Below are 25,925 nucleotides of genomic sequence, written 5' to 3'. Positions count from 1 at the left end.
TAGACAAAATTGAGACAAAATAGAGTCAACATTGAGACCAAATTGAGACAAAAATTGAAACAAAATCGAGACAAAATTGAGACAACATTGAGACAACATTGAGATAAATTAAGATAAAATTGACACAAAATTGAGACAAAATAGAGACAACATTGAGACCAAATTGAGACAAAAATTGAAACAAAATCGAGACAAAATTGAGACAAAATTGAGACAACATTGAGACAAATTAAGATAAAATTGAGACCAAATTGAGATAAAATTTAGACAAAATTGAAACAAAATTGAGACAAATTTGAGACAAAATTGAAACAAAATTGAAACAAAATTGAGACAAAATTGAGACACAATTGAGACACAATTTAGACAAAATTGAAACAAAATTGAGACAAATTTGAGACAAAATTGAGACAAATTTGAGACACAAGTTAGACAAAATTGAGACAAAATTGAGACACAATTGAGACACAATTTAGACAATATTGAAACAAAATTGAGACAAATTTGAGACAAAATTGAAACAAAATTGAGACACAATTGAGACAATATTGAGACACAATTTAGACACAATTGAGATACAATTTAGACAAAATTGAAACAAAATTGAGACAAAATTGAGACAAAATTGAGACAAAATTGAAATACAATTGAGACAAAATTGAGACAAAATTGAGACAAAATTGAGACACAATTGAGACACAATTTAGACAAAATTAAGACAAAATTGAGACACAATTGAGACACAGTTTAGACAAAAGTGAAACAAAATTGAGACAAAATTGAGACACAACTTAGACAAAATTGAAACAAAATTGAGACAAAATTGAGACACAATTGAGACACAATTGAGACACAATTAAGACAAAATTGAGTTTAAATTGAGACAAAATAAAGACAAAATTGAGATAAAATTGAGAGTAGCCATGACGTGTTTCTTAACAGTACCAGCGAAAAGTTGGTCACAAATTAACCTCGCAACATAAAAAGAATCTTGAAGACGTGCCTAACGAGACCGTGATTCGGCAAAAAAAAAGAAAGCATAGAAAACACATCAAACAGGAAATTGAACGCGCTGCGGGATGTGGACATCAATCCGAGAGAGCTGCACAGGCCTCCCGGAAGTGCTGCATACAAAACCAAGCAGCAAGTGGCACCAGATTGAGCGGAAGCAGCATACTAACCAACACCACACAGATGACGGGGCAGGAAATTTTCCCAGAAGCCGCAACCTGGGGGCCATGCTGAAACTGAGACCGAGTTCTCACACCAAGGAGAAATTGGCAACAAAAAAAAAAGACGAGAAATCATCGTCATCCCAAGGAATACGATCAATTTTCATGGCACGATAAGAGGGTGATAGAGAGGGAAGAAGGGGGGGGGGGGTCTAGATTCATTGACGTCTAAATTGAAGAGTGCCCTCCCCCCTCCAAGTCTGCTCACACTAAAATGTACGTGGGACCACTTGGGAGAAAGTGAGGACCCGAGCAGAACTTGATTTGGGTAATTTTGTTAGAAACTTTGAAGAAAAAATATTTGACGTGTAGAATGACATCTGTCAAACCTAAGTCAACTTTAGTTTCGCTATTCGCCACTAGAGGCTTACGCAGTTCTTAGATATTGAGCTATTTTCAGTAATGTTTAAAAAGTACCCAATTTTTGACAGTATTGCTGCTACACGCTGTTTGCGAGTTAGTCAATTTTGCGTTAAATTCTCAATTTTAAATAATTAAGGACAAAGTGACCGAATCTGTTCCAAATTTCTCCTCGGGATGTCAGCCAAACACTCGACAGGCGGTCACGTTCTGCTCATGTTCGAATTATTCGGTGGTTTTCCGGTGGTGACCAACGACCAGCGGAACGTGTGGCGCACCCGGAATCCTCGGAATTCCTTTCACGGCGCCATCTCGAAATTTCAAGAGGAAGCAAGGAAGGAAGGAGCGGAAAAAAGACAACATCGTCGATTCAATTTCGGTCGCCGTGCGTGACACAAACGTGACAAGACTACACCACCGCAGAGACCGAAATCACGGAAGAGGACGAGGACCTTTTCGTCGCGAGAAACGGTTCCCAGTTGCGGTTTTTGGACACAAGGTTCTGAGGTTCTGTGTTTTGTGCGAATTTGTGGGTGACCCTTGAGTGGGATGAATTTTGTGACAATTTTGTCTCAATTTTCTCTCAATTTTGTCAAAACAATTGTTTTTTTGTTTTTTGTTTTTTGTTTTTTGTTTTTTGTTTTTTGTTTTTTGTTTTTTGTTTTTTGTTTTTTGTTTTTTGTTTTTTGTTTTTTGTTTTTTGTTTTTTGTTTTTTGTTTTTTGTTTTTTGTTTTTTGTTTTTTGTTTTTTGTTTTTTGTTTTTTGTTTTTTGTTTTTTGTTTTTTGTTTTGTGTTTGTTTTTATTCAGTTCATTTTTATTTTATTTTCAGACACTTAAGTGATGGAGGAGATGCCACCTATTCCGCACAAGTATCGACACATTTCTAGAGTGCGTACCGAGAAACGTAGTTATTACTTGCTCTCTTCCAAATTGAGATTGACAGTTTGGTCTTTTGGAACCGCTCTCGTCTACGCCTGGCAACACTGCAAGGTTCAAGGAGGAGCAGCCAGCAATAAAAATGCTAACGATGTTAGGCAATATATCAGGCCTTTGAAGACAAAGTTTCACGGATCACCAAAAAAAGAGGAAGAAGATATCGATACGTGGGAGTTTCTTTTTTTCTTTCATGGTGGGAAAATTAGTGCGCGAAGCAAATTAGAAATTTCGTCGGAGAACTTCCCATGGAATGACGCCATTAATGTGGATTGATTTCGTGAGTGGAATCTATTCGGATCAATCTTGAGGACGGTCTTTGTTTTTTTTTTTTTGAGGGGTGAAAGCTCTGAGTAATGGACATGAATACGGGATTAGGGAGACAACTTTGGACCAGAGAAAAAATTTGGACTAGTTCTGACAAGATTGATAGGTACTCGACCTTCTGAAGATTCAACATTTATTTGATTAACCAAAGCAGAAATTTCAGAAGTCTACTTAAGCTTTGAATTTACCATCAATTGACTTCCCCGTCCATCTGACTACACTTTCAGCAAACGATTCATCTCATTCAAGTCCAAAATCCACTCTCAAAACCGGACAGAGCTTACAGATGTAACAGGTCAGCCCGAACCGTCCTTCAAACAGAATTCAGAAACCACCACTATTTCAAGCTCGAGTTCGGGCTCACAGACTGGTCCTAAATGATGGAAGGAAATCCTCGACTCCATTAGTCATCCTACCCCCAGGAGGATTGATGGTTCCTCCGTAATATTCCGAGACCTTTTGTAGAAACGGAGCTTTTGCATACATTCAGGCTTAAACGGGGGGTGCCTGGGTTTGCTGCGGTCGAGGACGTGTCGGGAGTTAAATGGTTTGCTAATAGTTTGCCCTGCCGGGGTTTTGCTTAGCAAAGACGATTTAATTTCATGTCGGAGAGATCAAGCTTGAAAATGTACACACACGCACAATGTTTGCCCGAGTTGTGGTTTGGATGACCCCTGCAAGAGTTAATTTGAGGGGAAAGATAGTTCTCGGAGCAGGATTCATTGCTGGGTAAACAGCTTTGAGAGGACTTGGATATTAATAATTTTGAAGATTAAATTTTGTCAATTTTGCTAAATTATGTCAAATTTGTCAATTTTGTAAATTTTGTAAATTTTGTAAATTTTGTAAATTTTGTAAATTTTGTAAATTTTGTAAATTTTGTAAATTTTGTAAATTTTGTAAATTTTGTAAATTTTGTAAATTTTGTCAATTTTGTCAATTTTGAAATTTTGTAAATTTTGTAAATTTTGTCAATTTTGTAAATTTTGTCAATTTTTTCAATTTTGTCAATTTTTTTCAATTTTGTCAATTTTGTCAATTTTGTCAATTTTGTCAATGTTGTCAATTTTGTCAATTTTGTCAATTTTGTCAATTTTGTCAATTTTGTCAATTTTGTCAATTTTGTCAATTTTGTCAATTTTGTCAATTTTGTCAATTTTGTCAATTTTGTCAATTTTGTCAATTTTGTCAATTTTGTCAATTTTGTAAATTTTGTAAATTTTGTAAATTTTGTAAATTTTGTAAATTTTGTAAATTTTGTAAATTTTGTAAATTTTGTAAATTTTGTAAATTTTGTAAATTTTGTAAATTTTGTAAATTTTGTAAATTTTGTAAATTTTGTAAATTTTGTAAATTTTGTAAATTTTGAAATTTTGTAAATTTTGTAAATTTTGTAAATTTTGTAAATTTTGTAAATTTTGTAAATTTTGTCAATTTTGTCAATTTTGTCAATTTTGTCAATTTTGTCAATTTTGTCAATTTTGTCAATTTTGTCAATTTTGTCAATTTTGTCAATGTTGTCAATTTTGTCAATTTTGTCAATTTTGTCAATTTTGTCAATTTTGTCAATTTTGTCAATTTTGTCAATTTTGTCAATTTTGTCAATTTTGTAAATTTTGTCAATTTTGTAAATTTTGTCAATTTTGTAAATTTTGTCAATTTTGTCAATTTTGTCAATTTTGTCAATTTTGTCAATTTTGTCAATTTTGTCAATTTTGTCAATTTTGTCAATTTTGTCAATTTTGTCAATTTTGTCAATTTTGTCAATTTTGTCAATTTTGTCAATTTTGTCAATTTTGTCAATTTTGTCAATTTTGTCAATTTTGTCAATTTTGTCAATTTTGTCAATTTTGTCAATTTTGTCAATTTTGTCAATTTTGTCAATTTTGTCAATTTTGTCAATTTTGTCAATTTTGTCAATTTTGTCAATTTTGTCAATTTTGTCAATTTTGTCAATTTTGTCAATTTTGTCAATTTTGTCAATTTTGTCAATTTTGTCAATTTTGTCAATTTTGTCAATTTTGTCAATTTTGTCAATTTTGTCAATTTTGTCAATTTTGTCAATTTTGTCAATTTTGTCAATTTTGTCAATTTTGTCAATTTTGTCAATTTTGTCAATTTTGTCAATTTTGTCAATTTTGTCAATTTTGTCAATTTTGTCAATTTTGTCAATTTTGTCAATTTTGTCAGTTTTGTCAATTTTGTCAATTTTGTCAATTTTGTCAATTTTGTCAATTTTGTCAATTTTGTCAGTTTTGTCAATTTTGTCAATTTTGTCAATTTTGTCAATTTTGTCAATTTTGTCAATTTTGTCAATTTTGTCAATTTTGTCAATTTTGTCAATTTTGTCAATTTTGTCAATTTTGTCAATTTTGTCAATTTTGTCAATTTTGTCAATTTTGTCAATTTTGTCAATTTTGTCAATTGTTTTTCCTTTTTTTTATTTTTTTTTAAACTTTTCATTTTTTAATTATTGTAAATTTTTACCTCTTTTTTCGTAATTATGTTGTTTTTTTATTTATTTTTTATTTTATGATTTTTTTCAATTTCTTTTTATTTTTCATAGTTTAATTTTTTTCCATTTTGTTATTTTTTTAATTATTATTATTGTTTTCAACTGCTTTAACTTTTTTTAAATTTATCCTTTTTTAAGTTTTTTTTAATGGTTTTCAATTGTTTTCAATTGTTTTCAATTGTTTTCCATTGTTTTCCATTGTTTTCAATTGCTTTCAATTGTTTTCAATTGTTTTCAATTGTTTTCAATTGTTTTCAATTGATTTCAATTGTTTTCAATTGTTTTCAATTGTTTTCAATTGTTTTCAATTTTTTTCAATTGTTTTCAAATGTTTTCAATTGTTTTCAAATGTCTTCAATTGTTTTCTATTGTTTTCTATTGTTTTCTATTGTTTTCAATTGTTTTCAATTGTTTTCAATTGTTTTCAATTGTTTTCCCTTGTTTTCAATTGTTTTCAATTGTGTTCAATTGTTTTCCATTGTTTTCAATTGTTTTCAATTGTTTTCAAATGTTTTCAATTGTTTTCAATTGTGTTCAATTGTTTTCAAATGTGTTCAATTGTTTTCAATTGTATTCAATTGTTTTCAATAGTGTTCAATTGTTTTCAATTATTTTCAATTGTTTTCAATTCTTTTCATTTCTTTTCAATTCTTTTCAATTCTTTTCAATTCTTTTCAATTCTTTTCAGTTCTTTTGAATTCAGTTCAATTCTTTTCAATTTTTTTCAATTCTTCGCTTTTTTTAACCCTTTTAATTCTTCTCAATTCTTTCAATTTTTTTCAATTTTTCTGAATTAAAAAAAAATTGTTTTGAATTTTTAATTTTTCCTTTTTTAAATATTTTTTTTTTCTTTTTTAATATTTTTTCAAACTTTTTTTCTTTCTTTTTTAATTTTTTAATTTTTTTCAATTTTTTCAATGTTTTTAAAATTGTTTAACATGAAAAGCACATTTTTCAATTTTTTTTTTGTTTTTTTTTTTCTATTTTTGACAACTTGTTTTTAATTTTTTGAATTAAAAAAATAAGTTTTGTTAAATTTTTTGCAATTTATTTTCCATTTTTGCCTAAGAATTTTTTAATTTCATATCATTGTTTTATTTTTGTCAAATTTAAAATTGTTAACAACTTTGTTAAATGTTTTTCAATTTATTAAAATTTCTTGTTATTTAGAAATTTTTGATTTTTGTTTCTTTTTTGAATTTTTTTTCATTTATATTTTTTTCAATATTTTCATCTTTTTATTTTTTTTTACTTTTTTTTTAATTTTTTTTCAATTTGTTCGCAATATAAAAAAATAAATATTTTTTTCATATTTTTTTAATATTTTTTATATTTTTGTAAAAAAAATTCTTTCTTCTTTAATTTTTATTTCTTTTTAAAGTTTTAAATCTTTTCAATGTTTTTAAAATTGTTTAACATTAAAAAACTCATTTTTTTATTTTTTTTTCATTTGTTTTTAATTTTTTGAATTTAAAAAAAATAATTAGCATTTTTTCCTATGTATTTTTTTATTTTAGTCAATTTTTAAAATTGTTTTCAACTTTTTTTTAATGTTTTTCAATTTATTTAAATTTCTTGTAATTTTAAAATGTTTAAAATTTTGTTTTTGCATTTTTTTTTAATTTTTTTATTTTTCTACAGTCAATTTTGTCAATTCAGAGTTAATACAAAATCTATCAATTCACTCGAAATCTGTTGAGTAAAATGATGAGTAAATTGACTTACTTACTTTTACTTTACTTTTACTGCTCGTACAACCTCCGGGTCATGAGCTGTCTCCAGATGCGCTGCCACTGAACTCGGTCTTGGGCTGCTACTCTCCAATTCCGACTCGGAGCTCCCACACTTCTCAGATCTTCCTCCACTTGGTCTAACCACCTCGCACGTTGCGCCCCCCTCCGCCGCGTTCCAACCGGCTCCGAATTAAACACCAACTTCACCGGATTGATAGTATGGTTCGGTTGGCGCGCATCCAGCGCGTCCGGCATTCTTGCGACGTGTCCGGCCCACCGGATTCGGCCAGCCTTGGCGACCTTCCGAATACTTGGCTTGCCGTAGAGTTGCGCCAGCTCGTGGTTCATTCTTCTCCTCCATACAGTGTTCTGACTTATCATTTGCAATTATTTGTGAGAAAACTGGTTCACTGAATAAAAAAATGAGTGAAATCAACTCATAAACTAATAAAAATAACTCAAATCAAATATTTGTAATCAGTGTCAAGGAAATTATCAGATTGCTTTGATTTCGAAGAAAAATTGAGCGAAATTCACTTAGAGTTGAGTTAAAATTACCCAAAATTGCGGATAATCGTCAAATTCTGTGGAATCCAAAGAAAACTGTGCAAAATTTACACAGAAATTCGTGCAATTCAATAAAATCTGACACTTAAGTTGTGAGATAAGCTTCAGATGTTATTCACTTAAATTTAAGTAAAATTTACCTTAAATCAGACAATCCTAATCAGGCTCGGCTTTGAGTTTTTAAATTGGCATCTAATGGCGGTCCTTTCGATAAAATGTGATCAGCTAGCACTTTTTATGAGTTCAAAGTCGGGCTCGATCAAAGATGAGTTCCTGGAGTCACAGTCGGTGTTGACTAACTTGCAATCATTTTTCAAAGAAAGCTTAGGACGGAGCCGGTATTAAACAATTATGAGAAGCAGGAGTTAGGAATTGAGTTCAGGAAGCAAATTTTAACTTTATTGCAGGAGTTGGCTAAATGTAATAAAGTTGTCATTGGAGTCGGAGTTGGCGCCAACAAAATATGAGAAAATGAATTTTGAACAATGTTTTTTTGGAACTTCACACTCTGCAATGTATTTTTAACTAGATTTAAGTTTCAAATGTCCTGCAACGTTCCCAACCAAACTTATCGTACTCACAGATTAGACCCCATAACGTAGCCAATTTGCGTCGATAAGCGCCCCAAATTAAATCAACTCTTCCCAACAAGTCAAGTTCCGCACCCACTTCAACTGGATTGCACGAAACCAAACAACAGAGACCATACGAACTGCTGCCGCCAAATCCACTTCCAAATGATAATTTCGATTACCATTTGCGTCGTCGGCCACTGCAAATCGGCTCCTCTCAAACTGTCATTCATTACATATTCCGGCACAAGTCCGAAGCCAGAAGGTCCGCCGCGAAATGTAATTTGTGTCAGCAATTTGCCGCTTCGGACGTTCGGCAACACTGCGCAGAATATTGGGCAGGGTTGTGAGAGACCGAATGTCAAAATTTGCCTAAGTAGAAGACTACCCAAAATTGAGTTCAACGCGAGCAAACGCGAGCGCCTCTGGTGGTGAGTAGCGCAACTAGTTTTGACAGCTCTTTGTTTTGAAATAGTGACAATTTCTCACTTCACTGACCGGGAAATCCGGATGTTTCGAGCAACGAGAGACGGACCGCTGGGAAAAGGTCGTCGATTTCGGTGTAAACGCTGGCAATTATTGACATTTCATTAGACTGATGGATGCGAGTGCGCAACGGTGGGACTCTGGGTGGGAAAATATCGCTCCTTTGGGGTGTTCTTCGGGAGTTGCTCGACAGATGGACACTTTTACGGATCGAATCGTAGCTTTTTGTCTGGCGAAAAATTGAATTTGGGAAATTGAGTCGCAATTTCCAGCAAGGTATCGATCTCAACATTGTAAGCCATCATTTCCTCCCTAATGGAGATTTCAGACCGGATTATTGACTGCAAGCCCGTTCATAAACTCCGACCCAACTCAATTAGTCAGCGCGCGTCCTAGCTGCACATTTCACCTCATTAAAATTTCCCGATCTCCACCCTCAAACCACATTCGCACAAATCCCCTAATTGAATGACGTTTCCGACCTCCCCGTGCGAAGGTTACAACAGGGCAGCGCGCGCCCAGAACGATAATTATCATCAATTATGATACGTAAACTGACCGTTGAACGCATGCTTGACAGCCGGACAAATTCTCGCAGCTGGCATTTGGGACAGTTTTGCGGTTATCAACCGATCCAGGTGCTCAATTTCCTAACCTAACCTCACTCGTTCTCTCCCTCTCTCCACTTGCAGGCGGAAACCGCACTCATGTACGACGCCGTCCACCTGTTTGCCAAGGCCTTGCACGATCTGGACACGAGCCAGCAGATTGACATCCACCCGCTCAGCTGCGACGCCGCGGACACGTGGCCCCACGGATACAGCCTGATCAACTACATGAAAATTGTACGTGAAATTCGTAAAAGTGACATGTTTGCCATAAAAAACTTTGACGTTTGACAGCTGGTTCGCCATAAAAGTTTGACAGTTGACAATTCCACCCAGAACATTTCCCACAGTGCTGCCAGCGTCACATTTCATTGTTATCGGACCGGAACGAATACACGTGGGCTTGTTTTGTAAGCGCAATGGCCGCCGGGGGCGGTTATGTCACTGCTGTGTCATGACCTTTCTAGTTCAAAATTCAACGACGCGTGACGACGGGGGGTCACGCACTGGAATAAATTGGCGCTGTAAATTTGCTACATTGTTGTAAACTCGTTGTCCTTGTTCATTTTTTAGGGAAAATTCAAACGTCATAAATTAGTTCCGTGAAATTGACAGCTTCGAAAATGAAACTATCGATGGCAACATCGGCCCAACGCGGTGAAATGGTGACTTCCTGGACCGGGGGTTTTGCGGCGGCTGACAGAAAATTGAAAAATAATTAGTTTTTCACTCCACTTGGCTCAATTTGGCAATCAATCGACTATGGCTTTGGTGTTGGAGAGTGGAAGCGATTTGCCGAGAACAGGATATGAAACCTTTGTTTTTAGCTGTGAAAATGAATAAAAACCAAGCTATTATTTGTTTACAAAAACACACTTAAATTCTCCAGGAATTGATTTTTATTTGAATAAAATACGTTTTTTATTTGAGAGTTACGTCTCAAAATAGGCATTACAGAGCCATGGCTATTTTTGAGTTTTTTTTACACTCAGATTGGTGCAGGATTGTATCCTTCAATTTAACGTTTCAACAACTTTCTGTGTCACTTTATACTCTTAAAGGATTCAACTATCATGCCCAAAGCTGTCTTAAAAATTCCATACACCAGATTGATACACAGTTTTAAAAAAAATGATGGTAATATTACATCTGGCAAAAAAATGTGTTTAGAAAAACTGTAAATTTACATCAAAAACCGGTAAAAATTTCATTAGAATCTTTTAAATTTGACATATTTACCTAGTCTTACATTGATAAAATTACTCAAGCAACTTAATTTTCAACTTTCCACAATTATTATTTTCAACTGTGTACTTCCATTAAATTTCAATATACAGAAAAAAAAGTTGAATTTGGGAAGGTTGATAATTCAAGTGGTTGAATATTACCTTATTTTTGGGAAATTTTATCTAAATAATGTCTAAAAAAGTGAATTTACCAGAAACTTATGAATATTTCTATTTTAGGTAAAATAGCATAAAAAGAGGTTAATTTACACCTTAAAATTTTCTTAAACACTCAATACTTTTGTTTAATTTTATACTAAGGCAAAAATAGGAAATTCAAGCTCATTGATTTTTGACTGGGAAACAATTTAGAACCCAGCTGAAAAGTAAAACATACCAATAGTTTAAAAATTATTGTGTAGATCTACTTCTTTTCATGTACAATTACATAACGCACGAAAAATCCTTCATAAAAACATTTTTGAATAAAAAAAGTGTAACTTTACATAATAAACAAGTGAAATTTTATCAGTAGCGTGACCAGGCTTTGACAGAATAGGAAATATTTTGATTACAGTGTTTGTGAAGGACCCCTCGGACAAATTTAGAACAAATTTCTCTGGAAGGTGGGGGACCCCCCAGGCCCCCGTCCCCCTGGTGCCGCCAGTGAATTTTATGTAATATTACACCCTGACATATGTAGCCCATCAGTGTGGGTAACCTACTTGATCAAAATGTCAAGCTCATATATGCGTTTATCCTTTCCATTCGATTCTTCATCGGTCTGATGGCCGAGCGGGCTAAGGCGCCAGTCCTTACTTTTGGTGCTGGGTTTGAGTCTCGTCAATTGAAACTTTTTTTTTGTGTTTACAAAAAATTCACATGCAGTGTGTAAACTGCACTTAATATGTGTATATTTTTTTGACGAAGGTAATGTGCATGCTTTTGCATGCGATTTTACCATCATTTCTGTGTAGCAAAAGTTATGCTGAATCTATATTTCAAAAAGGCAATAAAGGACCTTAATTCGTAGGAAGTTTAACACTTAATTAACTATATATACACCTTTAAGTTTTCTTAAACACACAATACTATCGTTAAATTTTATACTAACGCTAAATATGATACAAGCACATTATTAACTGTTAAAAAAAAATTAATAACACTGTTATAAAATGTAGTGTAAATTTACCTATTTTTATGTAAAATTGCACAAATTAATTTGCTCAAAATTTTATTACGCAGACCTCACCGCTATATCTTCATCATTTTCTGACGCACAAAAAATCTTCCATGAAATATTTTGAATCAAAAAATGTGTAACTTTACGTCAAAAGCTAGTGTAGTTTTCATTGTTTTCAGTGTAATTTAATTTGTTACTCATGAAATTATGTAACAATACATTAAAAAGACAAACATTTCAAGTTGCAACTCTTCTTTTTAAACTTTTTTTTAACGGGGTCCATTATCAAAAGTTTTCATAATCTCTGCTATTTAATTCGCTAAAAAAATAAAAAAAAGTATTGCAATTTTTACTTATTCAAACAGTGAAAAGTTTGAAAGCCAAAAAAAGTTTTTGTTGTTTTATCTAAATGTTGAAACCTAGGCTTGTATTTTTTTTACAGAAAACCGTATAATTTGCAAATACTAGAAATTTTATTATTTTGCAATATCGGTATCAAACGAGGCGAAATTTTGAATGCATGACAAAAGGTCGAAAGACATAAGGTCGAATGGACAAATGGTCAAATGCCAAAAGGTCGAATGGACAAATGGTCGAATGGACAAAACGTCGAAAGGACAAAAGGTCGAATTAAAAAATAAAAACATTTTACAAAACAAAACTTTTGATGTGAGCCTAAATACACAAATATTGAAAAGCAAATATAGAAAGGTGATTTGAACGTTTTTTTTTATTTCAATTCTATATTCTTAAAAATTTAGAAGTCTCCTGAATAAAAACTGGCTTCGGATTGTTTGAGACATTTTAAAAAGAGGGGAGGGCGGGGGGTGAGGGTGGTTAGAGGGGGTTTATCTTTAAAAATATAAATAAATACGATCGATTTTTTTTATACATACAGCTATGTTTTTGAAGTCATTTTTTTTATTTTCTATTTTGACCATGAAAGATAGATTAAAAAATATTATAGAAATCGACCTTTTTTTTAAAGAACTGCTCATGTTTGAAAGAATGGAAAAGAAAAAAAAAACAACACCACCCCCCCCCCCCCCCCCCACCCCCCCCCCCCCCCCCCCCACCCCCCCCCCCCCCCCCCCCACCCCCCCCCCCCCCCCCCCCCCCCCCCCCACCACACCACCCCTCCAATAATAAAACCACCCCAACCCACACCACAACCAACACACCATAAATAATCCTCCAAAAAATAAAACCCCCTCACATCACCTAAATACACTCCATACACCCCACACCTCCTAAACTCTCCCCTCCTCGTAATTAAATATTCACACCCACCTCTAACAAAATTCTATTATCCACCCCATAATTTCAATATCACCAAAAATACCTACATTCCCAAACCACCCCCCCATTAACCTTCCTACCATCATAAACCAAAACTCAACCACATAAACAACTTCATCCTTTCCCACCCTGCAACCCACCCCTCCCCCCACCCCAAATAACTACCCCCCCCCCCCTACCCCCTTCAAATAACCCTAAACAACAAAAACCAACAAATAAAAAAAAAACCCAAACTACCCAAAAAAACCAAAACTTCCTACCCAAATAAATACCCCAAACTCCCAAATTCCAACTCCCCTAAATACCCAACTCCCAAAACATACAAAATACAACCCCATATTACTCCACCCACCCTACCAAAATACATTTAAACACCCACTTCAATTAATACCACAAAATATAACCCCTACCCTCCAAAACCCCACTTCCCTACACAAAAACACACACCCAACCAAACAAACCAACGTGCACACCCCAAAGGATGTGAAATTTTGTATGAATTTTCATTAAAAAGTTGTTTTTTTTTTTAAATAAATTTTTCCTGTTTCAAAATACCATATTTTTAAAAAGTCGGATTTTTAATAAAAAAAATTAGTCTTAAAGAAACGGCATTTTGCGAAAAAAAAATTTATCAATCAGAGCTCTTAGGGACCATCCATAAACCTTTAGGGGGGGGGGGTATATCGATTGTCCACGCTCCATACAAAAAAGTTTTTTTTGTATGGACAATTGTCCACGAAGGGGGGGGGGGGGTTGGAATTTCCGAAAAAGTGTCCACGTGGTTTGTCGATGGTCCCTTATGAAGTAAAAATGCATCGAAAATTTCGCCTCGTTTGATACACATTTTGCAAATTATGAAAATTTGAGTTGTTTCGAAAAAAAGGTAATTAAATTACATTTTTTTCTGCATTGAGTATTTCCGAAAAAATACGGTATTTTATTAATAGTTTTGAGTGATTATACTTTGAACCTAACTTTTTTTTTAATTTTTGATTTTTTGTGAATTTATGACAAAAGGTCGAATGGACAAAACGTCGAAAGGACTAAAAAGGGTCGAACTTAAAAAAAACTTTTTACAAAACAAAATTTTTGACGTGAGCTTAAATACACAAATATTGAAAAGCAGCTGTAAAGGTGAATTGAACGTTTTTCTTCAATTTCAATTTGAATAAAAACATGCCCCCGAATTGTTGGAGATTTTTTGGACATATTTTGGAAGTTGTATTTTTAAAAAGAACAGCAAATATTTGAAAAAATGGAAAAAATCACAAAATTATTACGACAGTCGAGGATAGGTTTTTTAAAATAAAATAAAACTTTTGAAATATTTTAGAAGCCGAACTTTTTTGTTTTGGAAGAACAGCTCATGCTTGAAAGGATGAAAAAGCTCACAAAAATATTTTGACAATAAAGAATAGGTGTTTTTAAAAATAAAATAAAAACCTAAAAAATATTTTAGAAGTCAAACTTTTTTTGGAAGAACTGCTCATGTTTGAAAGAATGGAAATCTTCTTAAAAAAATGGTTTGAAATTTATTCTGTTTATTTAAAAAAAGATCATTACAAAATGGGTGGAAAAACCCACAGAAAAAAAATCACATTTGTTTGTACAGTCATCCCACATATTCGGAACGGTTTCCAGATCAGCCAATGTTCAAAAAATCATAGCAAATCGATAAATTAACTTAGTGATTCGCTTTTACCTTCATTTGAAAGCTTTTCTTGCGGTCTTTCGAATGATGTATCAAACATCTGCAAATTTTAACTTTTATATGAAGTTTTTGAAGAATTACTTTGACCCTTGAAATCCACAAATTCGGAACACTTTTTTCTTACGAATGTAAACAAACTTAGGATCTCTCCAGGAGTACATATTTGTAACAAAATAATGACTTCACACACTGCAACCAGTGAAACTCAAGCTAAGTGATGTTTTATCCATGGTTTGACAACTTTTTTTTGTGAAAATATCAGTTAAATTCAGGTGTTCCACAATTGTGGGAGGCACAATAACATCCCACAATTATGAAACAGGCCATTTGGAGGCAGTGTTTTGCTGCTCTGGACAAAATAGTCTTGGAATGATGTTTTTTGTTCAAAAAGTCCTACTTTTTCTAGTGAAATAGCAAGATAATGTCCAAATGAAGGTTCTAAAAATAGTAAGGTCGACAGAAAAGCTACTTATGGCATGCTATTGGCAAATTATCATAAAAGTGTTCCGAATTTGTGGGTGTTCCGAATATGTGGGATGACTGTAAGAAAATATGTTTTTTCAAGAGTTTTGTGATGTTTATAATTATAATTATTTGTTTCATTTTGTCACAATCGACCTTTTGTCCTTTCGACGTTTTGTCCATTCGGCCTTATGTCTTTCGACCTGTTGTCGCACATCCATTCTACTTGTGGTATTTTTTTCGTGATAAAATTCACTAAACATTTTCTTTTTTTCAACTCCTTCCCAACCAGGTCGAAATGCGCGGCCTCACCGACGTCATCAAGTTCGACCACCAGGGCTTCCGCAGTGACTTTGTGCTGGACATCGTGGAGCTGGGGCCGGGAGGCCTCCGCAAGAGTGGCACCTGGAACTCCACGTCGGGGGTCAACTTCACCCGGACGTACGGCGAGCAGCAGAAGGAAATCGTCGAAATTTTGCAGAACAAAACGCTGATCGTGACGACGATCCTGAGCTCGCCGTACTGCATGCGGAAGGACTCGGCCGAGAAGCTGACCGGCAATACGCAGTTTGAGGGCTATGCGATCGATTTGATTCATGAAATTTCGAAAATACTCGGTTTTAACTACACGATCCGGCTGGCGCCGGACGGCCGGTACGGCAGCAACAACAAGGAAACGGGGTAAGTCATAAATCACGTTTTTATAGCGGGAACGTGTCGGACTCAAATTTTGATAACAACCTCTCTTTTCCACAGTGAATGGGACGGCATGATCAAGGAGCTGCTGGAGCAGCGGGCGGACCTCGCCATCGCCGACCTCACCATCACCTTCGACCGCGAGCAGGTGGTGGACTTTACGATGCCATTCATGAATCTGGGCATTTCCGTGCTGTACCGGAAGCCGGTCAAGCAGCCGCCCAATCTGTTCTCCTTCCTCTCCCCGCTCTCGCTCGACGTGTGGATCTACATGGCGACGGCCTATCTCGGCGTTTCCGTGCTGCTGTTCATCCTGGCGCGGTGAGTAAAGAGTTTGGGGAAGGGAGACATTTTTATTGGAATTTATTTGGGTGAACGTGACGCGATGACCAGACCCCGGGTTCCACGCCAAAACGAATTGAGGGTTTTTTTTTTCGATTTTTCAATACAAACTGGGAAAACAGCTGCCAGTTGTGTTCTGAAACTTCGGAATTTGTAGTTTGATTTTTTTTTTTGTTTGACTGGAATTTTAATCTTTAGATTTTTCATGCTTGGTTCATTATAAGACAAGTTTGTGATGCTTCTTTTTAAGGTGGATTTATGTTCAGAAATTATCAAGAGATTCGCTTTAAGTCGTTTCGCCGAATAGGACATTTTGCTGGAGGCCATAATTATTATCATGAGTTTCCACATTCTTCAAGCATGAGCAGATCTTTGATTTTTTTTATGAAGATGATGTATATTTATTTCTTAGAGGTTTTTAATGCATTCTTAAGAACATGAACATTTTTTTGTAAATAAATAACTTTTTTTCAAGACATATTATTTCATTTTTCATTTAAAATGAGAAATTCTTAGAAAAACACAAATTCCCTTTAGCTAAAAATTCACGGATTTTTTTTTTATTCTTAAAAACAAGACAGTAATTTTCAAAAAATTTCTGTGATTTTGTTGTTTAAAAAAAAAACAAAAAATAAATAAAATTAGAAATAATTCACATAAAAAATCAAGCGGAAAGTGTCGCAAAATACTTCGTAATTTATTGCATTTCTGCTTCTATAACAAAAAATGCAAAATAACAATTAATTTATGAAAAAAAAAAACGATTTTTTTCATCTATGGTCCTAAAATTTAAAATTTGTAGAAAGATTAAAAAGTCTTTTTTTTTAATTTAAAACACGTTAATAACCATTATGAAATGTATTTACAATCGATTTTTCAAGATTTTTATGACTTATTTTAACAGTAAAAAAAAGTCATTGAAATATTTTACCTTTAACTATAGAATCTAATGTGAAAATTGGAAGCAGTTTTTATGTGCTGAAAAAGAGGTTTTTGTAAAAAGGTTCTTCATGACTTATTTTAACAGTAAAAAAAAGTCATGGAAATATTTTACTTTTAACTGTAGAATCTAATGTGAAAACTGGAAGCAGTTGTTATGTGCTGAAAAAGAGGTTTTTGTAAAAAGGTTCTTCAAATTTCTGTTTGATGTTAAATGTCTCTTTGGCAATTTTGTAGGAAATTTTTTTTTTTCCAAAAAAAAAATGTGGAAAAATCTAGAAAAATCGGAAATCTGGATTTTTTTCAGTTAAAATTAAAATTTTAAGTGGCTATATCTTGAAAATGGTGCAAAATCTGTCAAATACAATTCGATTGCAAATTTAATTTCACATTAAAAACTGAAGTCAAAACTCTTTTTTCCAAAAAACCAAGGATTTTTTTTTTCATTTTTTTTTATTTGGTCCTATTTGGTACTGGGACCTGGTTAGGACCGAGTCGGCTTTTGTAATTAAATTTTTCTTAAAGCTAAGAGTAATTAAAGAGGATCTTGTGTCTAATCAATTAAAGAGGATCTTGTGTGTAGAAAAACCAAGGATGTTAACGATAAAATTATCGAGTCTCTGTCGTTATCGTTATTTCGATAATTCTATCGGCGATAATCTTATCGCCGATAATAGACGATAACTCATTTTTATAATCTTTCTAAAATCGATTAATTCTATCATATCATGTAAAATTTGTCAATGCTTTCATTGAGAATATTTTTTTTAAATCTAGTTAGTTTCAAAGTAAAATATGGACGCAAAATTCTTCACTAAATACCGTATTTTTCCTAAAATACTCAAATTTTTATAATTTGAAATATGGGTATCAAACGAAGCGAAATTCTGTATGCCTTTTCACTTTATTATTTTATTTTTTTGTTAAAAACAAAAATTTTAACGAGATATCGCATTTTTCGAAAATACTCAAATTTTGAATGAAATGCAATATGGGTATCAAACGAAGCGAAATTGTACTACAATACTACAATTTTCACAAATTTCTTTATTTCTTCGGAAAATGTTAAAAAGCTTTTTCGAAGAAATACAGAAATTTGTGAAAATTCTAGTATTTAAAAAAATCTCTAATAAATTGAAAAGTACCCACTCATTTTACATATTTTTTAAATTGTAATATTCGAAAAGAAAACAAGGTATTTTGTGAAAATTTTAGTATTTTCCAAATAAAAACACTAATAAAGTGAAAAAGCATGCAAAATTTCGCTTGGTTTGATACCTATATTACATATTTTGAAAATTTGAGTATTTTCGAAAAAAATACGGTAATTTGTCAAAATTGTACTATTTTCAAAAAAACCTAATAAATTGAAAAAACATACCAAATTTAAATTCGTTTGATATCTATATGGCAAATTATGAAAATTTGAGTATTTTCGAAAAAAACGGTATTTTGTAAAAAAATTAGTATTTTACAAAAATACTTTAATAAAGTGCAAAATTTCGCTTCGTTTGAAACCCATTTTGCAAATTATGAAAATTTGCGTTTTTTCGTAAAATTACGATATTTTGTGAGCATACATATTTATAATACTTTGAAACTTACTAGATTTTCAAAAAAAAACTTATTCTTAGTAAAAGCATTCAAAATTTAACAAGATATGGTTGAATTAATCGATTTTAGAAATGAGCTATCGTCTATTTCGGCGATAAGATTATCGCCGATAAAATTATCGAAATAACGATAACGATAGACTATTGTTATCGTCCCAACGATAACGATAGCCATTATCATTATCGTCAGACGATAATTTTATCGATAAATAACCTTGCAAAAAACATATTAAAATTCATTAGAATAAATGAAAAATTTTGGGATTTTTTTCTGAATAATCTTCATCAATACCTACAACTTTGCCTAAGACACCAAACCCATCAGAATATTCCTTTAAAAGATACAGATTTTCGGATATTTACGTTTGAATTTGGAAGATTGCATGTTTGATGATTAATAACAATTTTGATTTTAAAAATATTTTTTTTAATATTAATTTGCTCAAGAAAAGAAACTGAATAAACATTGGTTGGTTTTGTTAAAAACTCTAACTAAAAATAGAATAAAATTGCTTTAAAAAATCAGAAAGATTAATGAATGCTAAAGCAACAAAATGTATTTTTTTGGCATTGTGCTTCGATGAAATAACTTTCGGGGAAATGTCTCGCAGCCGTTTCTATATTAAAACTTATAAACTGATTTTTCAGTTTTTTTTTAATTTCATGTTCCCATACACATAGAATACAAAAAAAACATTTTTTGATCTTTTTTTCTTAGTTTTTGCTGAATTTAGAAACTAAATTAATGATAATAATTAAAAAAAAAAAACAATTGTCGTTTAAAAAAAATATGGTTATACCACATTGATATTCAATCATAATGAATACATTCGACATACTTCTGTCAGTTTCAAACCTATGAAAATTAAATTTTTATCGTGTATTTACAATTTTTACAACAAAAATAGACTTTAATCAACCTTTATTTTCTACATTTCTGTTAAACTGTACGAACATTATTTAATCGTGTTTTATTTTAAAAATTCTGGAGTTTTTTTTGGAAAGGTTCAATAAACCAAATTTTCAGTTTTTGATTTTTGAGTGTTTTTGAAACCGCCTTGAGTCAGGGGTACTAAAAAACACCCGAAAAGCAAAAACTGAAAATTTAGTTTATTGAACCTTTTCAAAGAAAAATCTTGTTCTCCAGAAAGATATATATCTATCTAAACATGTCTTTTTTTTTATTTTGTCGTTCACTATTTAAATGTTTACCCAATATCACAAATTTCGCGCAGCTCCCGATTCGTTTTTGGCGTGGACCCCGTCATCTCGTGTGACATCACGTGAGACACCGCCGTTTAAAATTTGGGAACTGGCAACAGGAGTATTTTCCACGTGGGCGCGTACGATGACAGCAAAAATGGCACACCTCCACTCCTCTCAAAAAAGGGAGGAGGATGGTGGGGGGTGGAAAACCGGGAGAAATTAATGGCACGTGGATAAAGGGCGAGAGCCATATTTTAGTGTGTGTGGGGCAGATAACAAAAACAACGACTCTGAACGACTGGAAATGTGTGACGCCAAAAAAAGTGGTGACCGGTGCTTCAAAAGGCTTTTGTGAGATGAACAAAAACAAGAGTATAGTCTAGAATAAAAAATTGTAATGGTTTTGAGCCGTTTTTGATGCCGGAATCGACATTCAATGGAGATTCATAGTTTTCAGGGATTTTTTTGTTGTTGTGGGTTTTACCGGTAGATTTCAATTCCGACTCCCCCATCGCTGCCAACCAACCGACCAACCAACAGGGTAATAAAATTCAACAGATATGTGGCTCACTGCTGCTCATTTTGTTTCAGACTTGGGAAATTTATTACCGTCATTTTGGCACTTGGATTCACTTTTAACGGGCCAATCATTGCAGTTTAGCATGTTGCAATTTCATCTCACTCCAGTAGGAGAAAGATGCACTTTTAAAAGAATTTGCGAAATTGAAAATTGAAAATTGAAAATTGAAAATTGAAAATTGAAAATTGAAAATTGAAAATTGAAAATTGAAAATTGAAAATTGAAAATTGAAAATATTAATTTCGGGTGAGGCCCATGGTTTCCAAGAAATTGATGATGATAAAAATTGAGAAAATAGATTTTAGTGAGTAAAAAGCCTGATCAATGTACCTCTTTTTGTCATCATTTCAAATCAAAAGTTATAAATGACTTTCAAGATTTTCGACTCGTCACAAGCCTAATGATCCCCATCCGGAAACCCACAAGCAAAAACGTCCTCATTAACGACCGCCATGATTTCCTCCTAAAAACCAGAAACTCACCAAGCCACTTATCATCGCCGGCTGAAAATTGACAAAATCTTAATTAACACAACTTCTCACGGGCAATAAACGGGTTGGCGGCGGCGTCGACGTCCTGTGTTTGTCAACGAGGCGGAAAATTTATACTCGAGAGTAAACACACAAAAGCGCCACCACCACCACCGTCATAAATCTTAAATTGAACAACTGGACCACCATTAAGAAGGATCCTAAAAACAAGCCGGAATGGGTTTATAATGGAGGACGCGCCCGTTTGATGGCCGGCTGCGGAATGGGTTCTGGAGACTCGTTGAGTCAGCGAAATTTAGTTGGGCGAACTTTTATCGGGTTTAAAACAATCGAGACGATGGTTTTATTGGACGCCGTAAATTGCCGCGTTGAAATTTAGGGTTGGAAGTTAAAATCGCTACTCGCCAATAGATGGCGCGTTGGCTGAACATCAACTGCGCCATCTGTTGGTGAGTGGCATAAGTTGTTATCTTTGTATTTGAACTGTCATTTTTACACGATTAAGGCAGATTACATCAAAATGTGTTTTGAGAAAAGAAATGTTTCAAAAATCCGTTCAATAAAATTTGATCGCCTCTCTTTCGCAGGGGCCATAAAGTCCAATAATCCATGGGGCCATTTCTCACTTGAACCCCACCTCCAAAAACCCAAACCATGACCCTTCCCAACCAACCAACAACTACTCGAGGCCCCACGGTTCCCGTTTCAGAAGATATTGTAATGACGCCAATAAAAATGCTACGCTATCGGTGAAAGTCTCCCTTCGCTCCTTCTCGATTAGCCCCCCTTTTGCCAGAAGTAGCGCGATATTTACTTACGATCCATTTCCGGGTTCTCTTGCCGGTCAGTGCCCCTCCAGCCTTAATCTGAAGGGTTCTCGAGCGAAAGTAGCGAAAAACAGGTCACGGGTTGGGATGAAAACATTTTCTCTCAACAGCTGTGGAAAGTCTCACTTGAATTGGAGTTGGAGGGAAGTGGAATACGGAAGAGGGTTTTTGAACACCACCCCCTTAAAATTTTCAAACGAGATAAATTTGTTTTCAAAAAACAAAAAAATCAAAAATAAAAAGCAAACAAATTGACAAAATTGAAAAAATCGAAAAATTGACAAAATTGACAAAATTGACAAAATTGACAGAATTGACAAAATTGACAAAATTGACAAAATTTACAAAATTGACAAAATTGACAAAATTGACAAAATTGACATAATTGACAAAACGAGATAAATTTGTTTTCAAAAAACAAAAAAATCAAAAATAAAAAGCAAACAAATTGACAAAATTGAAAAAATCGAAAAATTGACAAAATTGACAAAATTGACAAAATTGACAGAATTGACAAAATTGACAAAATTGACAAAATTTACAAAATTGACAAAATTGACAAAATTGACAAAATTGACAAAATTGACAAAATTGACAAAATTGACTAAATTGACTAAATTGACTAAATTGACTAAATTGAAAAAAATTTACAAAATTGACAAAATTGACAAAATTACAAAATTGAGATAAAATTGAGACAAAATTGAGACAAAATTGAGACAAAATTGACACAAAATTTATACAAAATTTACACAAAATTGAGACCAAATTGGAACAAATTGAGACAAAATTGAGATTGAATTGAGACAAAATTGAGATTAAATTGAGACAAAATTGAGACCAAATTGAGAAAAAGTTGAGACAAAATTGAGACAAAATTGACACAAAATTTACACAAAATTTACACAAAATTTACACAAAATTGAGACCAAATTGGAACAATTTGAGACAAAATTGAGACAAAATTGAGACAAAACTGAGACAAAATTGAGACAAAATTGAGTCAAAATTGAGACAAAATTGAGACAAAATTGAGACACAATTGAGACAAGATTGAAATTAAATTGAGACGAAATTGCGCCCAAATTAAGACAAAATTTACAACACATTTAGATAAAATAAAGACAAAATTGAGACAAAATTAAGACAAAATTTAAACAATATTGAGACAAAATTGAGACAAAATTGAGACAAAATTGAGAAAAAGTTGAGACAAAATTGAGACAAAATTGACACAAAATTTACACAAAATTTACACAAAATTGAGACCAAATTGGAACAAATTGAGACAAAATTGAGACAAAATTGAGACAAAACTGAGACAAAATTGAGACAAAATTGAGTCAAAATTGAGACAAAATCGAGACAAAACTGAGACAAAATTAAGACAAAATTGAGACAAAATTAAGACAAAATCCAGACAAAATTTAGATAAAATTGTAACAAAATTAGGACAAAATCAAGACAAAATTGAGACCCAATTGAGACAAAATTTAGATAAAATTGTAACAAAATTGAACAAGATTGAAATAAAATTGAGACGAAATTGAGACCAAATTTAGACAAAATTTACATCAAATTTAGATAAAATAAAGACAAAATTGAGACAAAATTAAGACAAAATTTAAACAAAATTGAGACAAAATTGAGACAAAATTGAGACAAAGTTGAGACAAAATTGAGACAAAATTGAGACAAAATTGAGATTGAATTGAGACAAAATTGAGATTAAATTGAGACAAAATTGAGACCAAATTGAGACTAAATTGAGACAAAATTGAGACACAATTGAGACAAGATTGAAAATAAATTGAGACGAAATTGCGACCAAATTTAGACAAAATTTACAACACATTTAGATAAAATAAAGACAAAATTGAGACAAAATTAAGACAAAATTTAAACAATATTGAGACAAAATTGAGACAAAATTGAGACAAAATTGAGACAAAGTTGAGACAAAATTGAGACAAAATTGAGACAAAATTGAGACAAAATTGACACAAAATTTACACAAAATTTACACAAAATTTACACAAAATTGAGACCAAATTGGAACAAATTGAGACAAAATTGAGACAAAATTGAGACAAAACTGAGACAAAATTGAGACAAAATTGAGTCAAAATTGAGACAAAATCGAGACAAAGCTGAGGCAAAATTGAGACAAAATTGAGACAAAATTAAGACAAAATCCAGACAAAATTTAGATAAAATTGTAACAAAATTAGGACAAAATCAAGACAAAATTGAGACCAAATTGAGACAAAATTGAGACAAAATTGAGACACAATTGAGACAAGATTGAAATAAAATTGAGACGAAATTGAGACGAAATTGAGACCAAATTTAGACAAAATTTACATCAAATTTAGATAAAATAAAGACAAAATTGAGACAAAATTAAGACAACATTTAAACAAAATTGAGACAAAATTGAGACAAAATTGAGACAAAGTTGAGACAAAATTGAGACAAAATTGAAACAAAATTGAGACAAAATTGACACAAAATTTACACAAAATTTACACAAAATTTACACAAAATTGAGACCAAATTGGAACAAATTGAGACAAAATTGAGACAAAATTGAGACAAAACTGAGACAAAATTGAGACAAAATTGAGACAAAATTGAGACAAAATTGAGACAAAATCGAGACAAAATTGAGACAAAATTGAGACAAAATTGAGACAAAATTAAGACAAAATCCAGACAAAATTTAGATAAAATTGTAACAAAATTAGGACAAAATTAAGACAAAATTGAGACCAAATTGAGACAAAATTGAGACAAAATTGAAACAAAATTGAGACACAATTGAGACAAGATTGAAATAAAATTGAGACGAAATTGAGACGAAATTGAGACGAAATTGAGACCAAATTTAGACAAAATTTACATCAAATTTAGATAAAATAAAGACAAAATTGAGACAAAATTAAGACAACATTTAAACAAAATTGAGACAAAATTGAGACAAAATTGAGACAAAATTGAGACAAAGTTGAGACAAAATTGAGACAAAACTGAGACAAAATTGAGACAAAATTGAGACAAAATCGAGACAAAACTGAGACAAAATTGAGACAAAATTAAGACAAAATTGAGACATCATGAAGACAAAATTAAGACAAAATTGAGACATCATGGAGCCAAAATTGAGACAAAATGGAGACAAAATTGAGACAAAATCCAGACAAAATTTAGGTAAAATTGTAACAAAATTAGGAAAAAATTAAGACAAAATTGAGACCAAATTGAGACAAAATTGAGACAAAATTGAGACACAATTGAGACAAGATTGAAATAAAATTGAGACGAAATTGAGACGTAATTGAGTCCAAATTTAGACAAAATTTACATCAAATTTAGATAAAATAAAGACAAAATTGAGACAAAATTAAGACAACATTTAAACAAAATTGAGACAAAATTGAGACAAAATTGAGACAAAGTTGAGACAAAATTGAGACAAAATTGAGACAAAATTGAGACAAAATTGACACAAAATTTACACAAAATTTACACAAAATTGAGACCAAATTGGAACAAATTGAGACAAAATTGAGACAAAATTGAGACAAAACTGAGACAAAATTGAGACAAAATTGAGACAAAATAGAGACAAAATTGAGACAAAATCGAGACAAAACTGAGACAAAATTGAGACAAAATTGAGACAAAATTAAGACAAAATTTAGATAAAATTTTAACAAAATTAGGACAAAATTAAGACAAAATTGAGACCAAATTGAGACAAAATTGAGACAAAATTGAGACAAAATTGAGACAAAATTGAGACAAAATTGACACAAGATTGAAATAAAATTGATACGAAATTGAGACGAAATTGAGACCAAATTTAGACAAAATTTACATCAAATTTAGATAAAATAAAGACAAAATTGAGACAAAATTAAGACAACATTTAAACAAAATTGAGACAAAATTGAGACAAAATTGAGACAAAATTGAGACAAAGTTGAGACAAAATTGAGACAAAACTGAGACA

General features: G+C 32.3%; 1 protein-coding gene across 4 annotated transcripts in view; it reads left to right on the top strand.

Annotated features, from left to right (window-relative positions):
- LOC120425314 (glutamate receptor ionotropic, kainate 2) overlaps positions 1-25,925 on the top strand; it is a 312,178-nt gene that overhangs the window by 218,406 nt on the left and 67,847 nt on the right. For all 4 annotated transcript variants that reach the window (XM_052706465.1, XM_052706464.1, XM_052706467.1 and 1 more), the window contains exons 9-11: positions 9,420-9,572; positions 15,509-15,897; positions 15,973-16,233. In XM_052706465.1, the coding sequence (XP_052562425.1) occupies positions 9,420-9,572; positions 15,509-15,897; positions 15,973-16,233 (803 nt within the window). The remainder of the gene's footprint in view (positions 1-9,419; positions 9,573-15,508; positions 15,898-15,972; positions 16,234-25,925) is intronic.

The sequence above is a fragment of the Culex pipiens genome, chromosome 1 (assembly GCF_016801865.2).
Source record: "Culex pipiens pallens isolate TS chromosome 1, TS_CPP_V2, whole genome shotgun sequence".
NCBI lineage: Eukaryota > Metazoa > Arthropoda > Insecta > Diptera > Culicidae > Culex > Culex pipiens.
The sequence above is the reverse complement of the archived record's forward strand: the minus strand, read 5'-3'. Positions and strand labels throughout refer to the sequence as shown.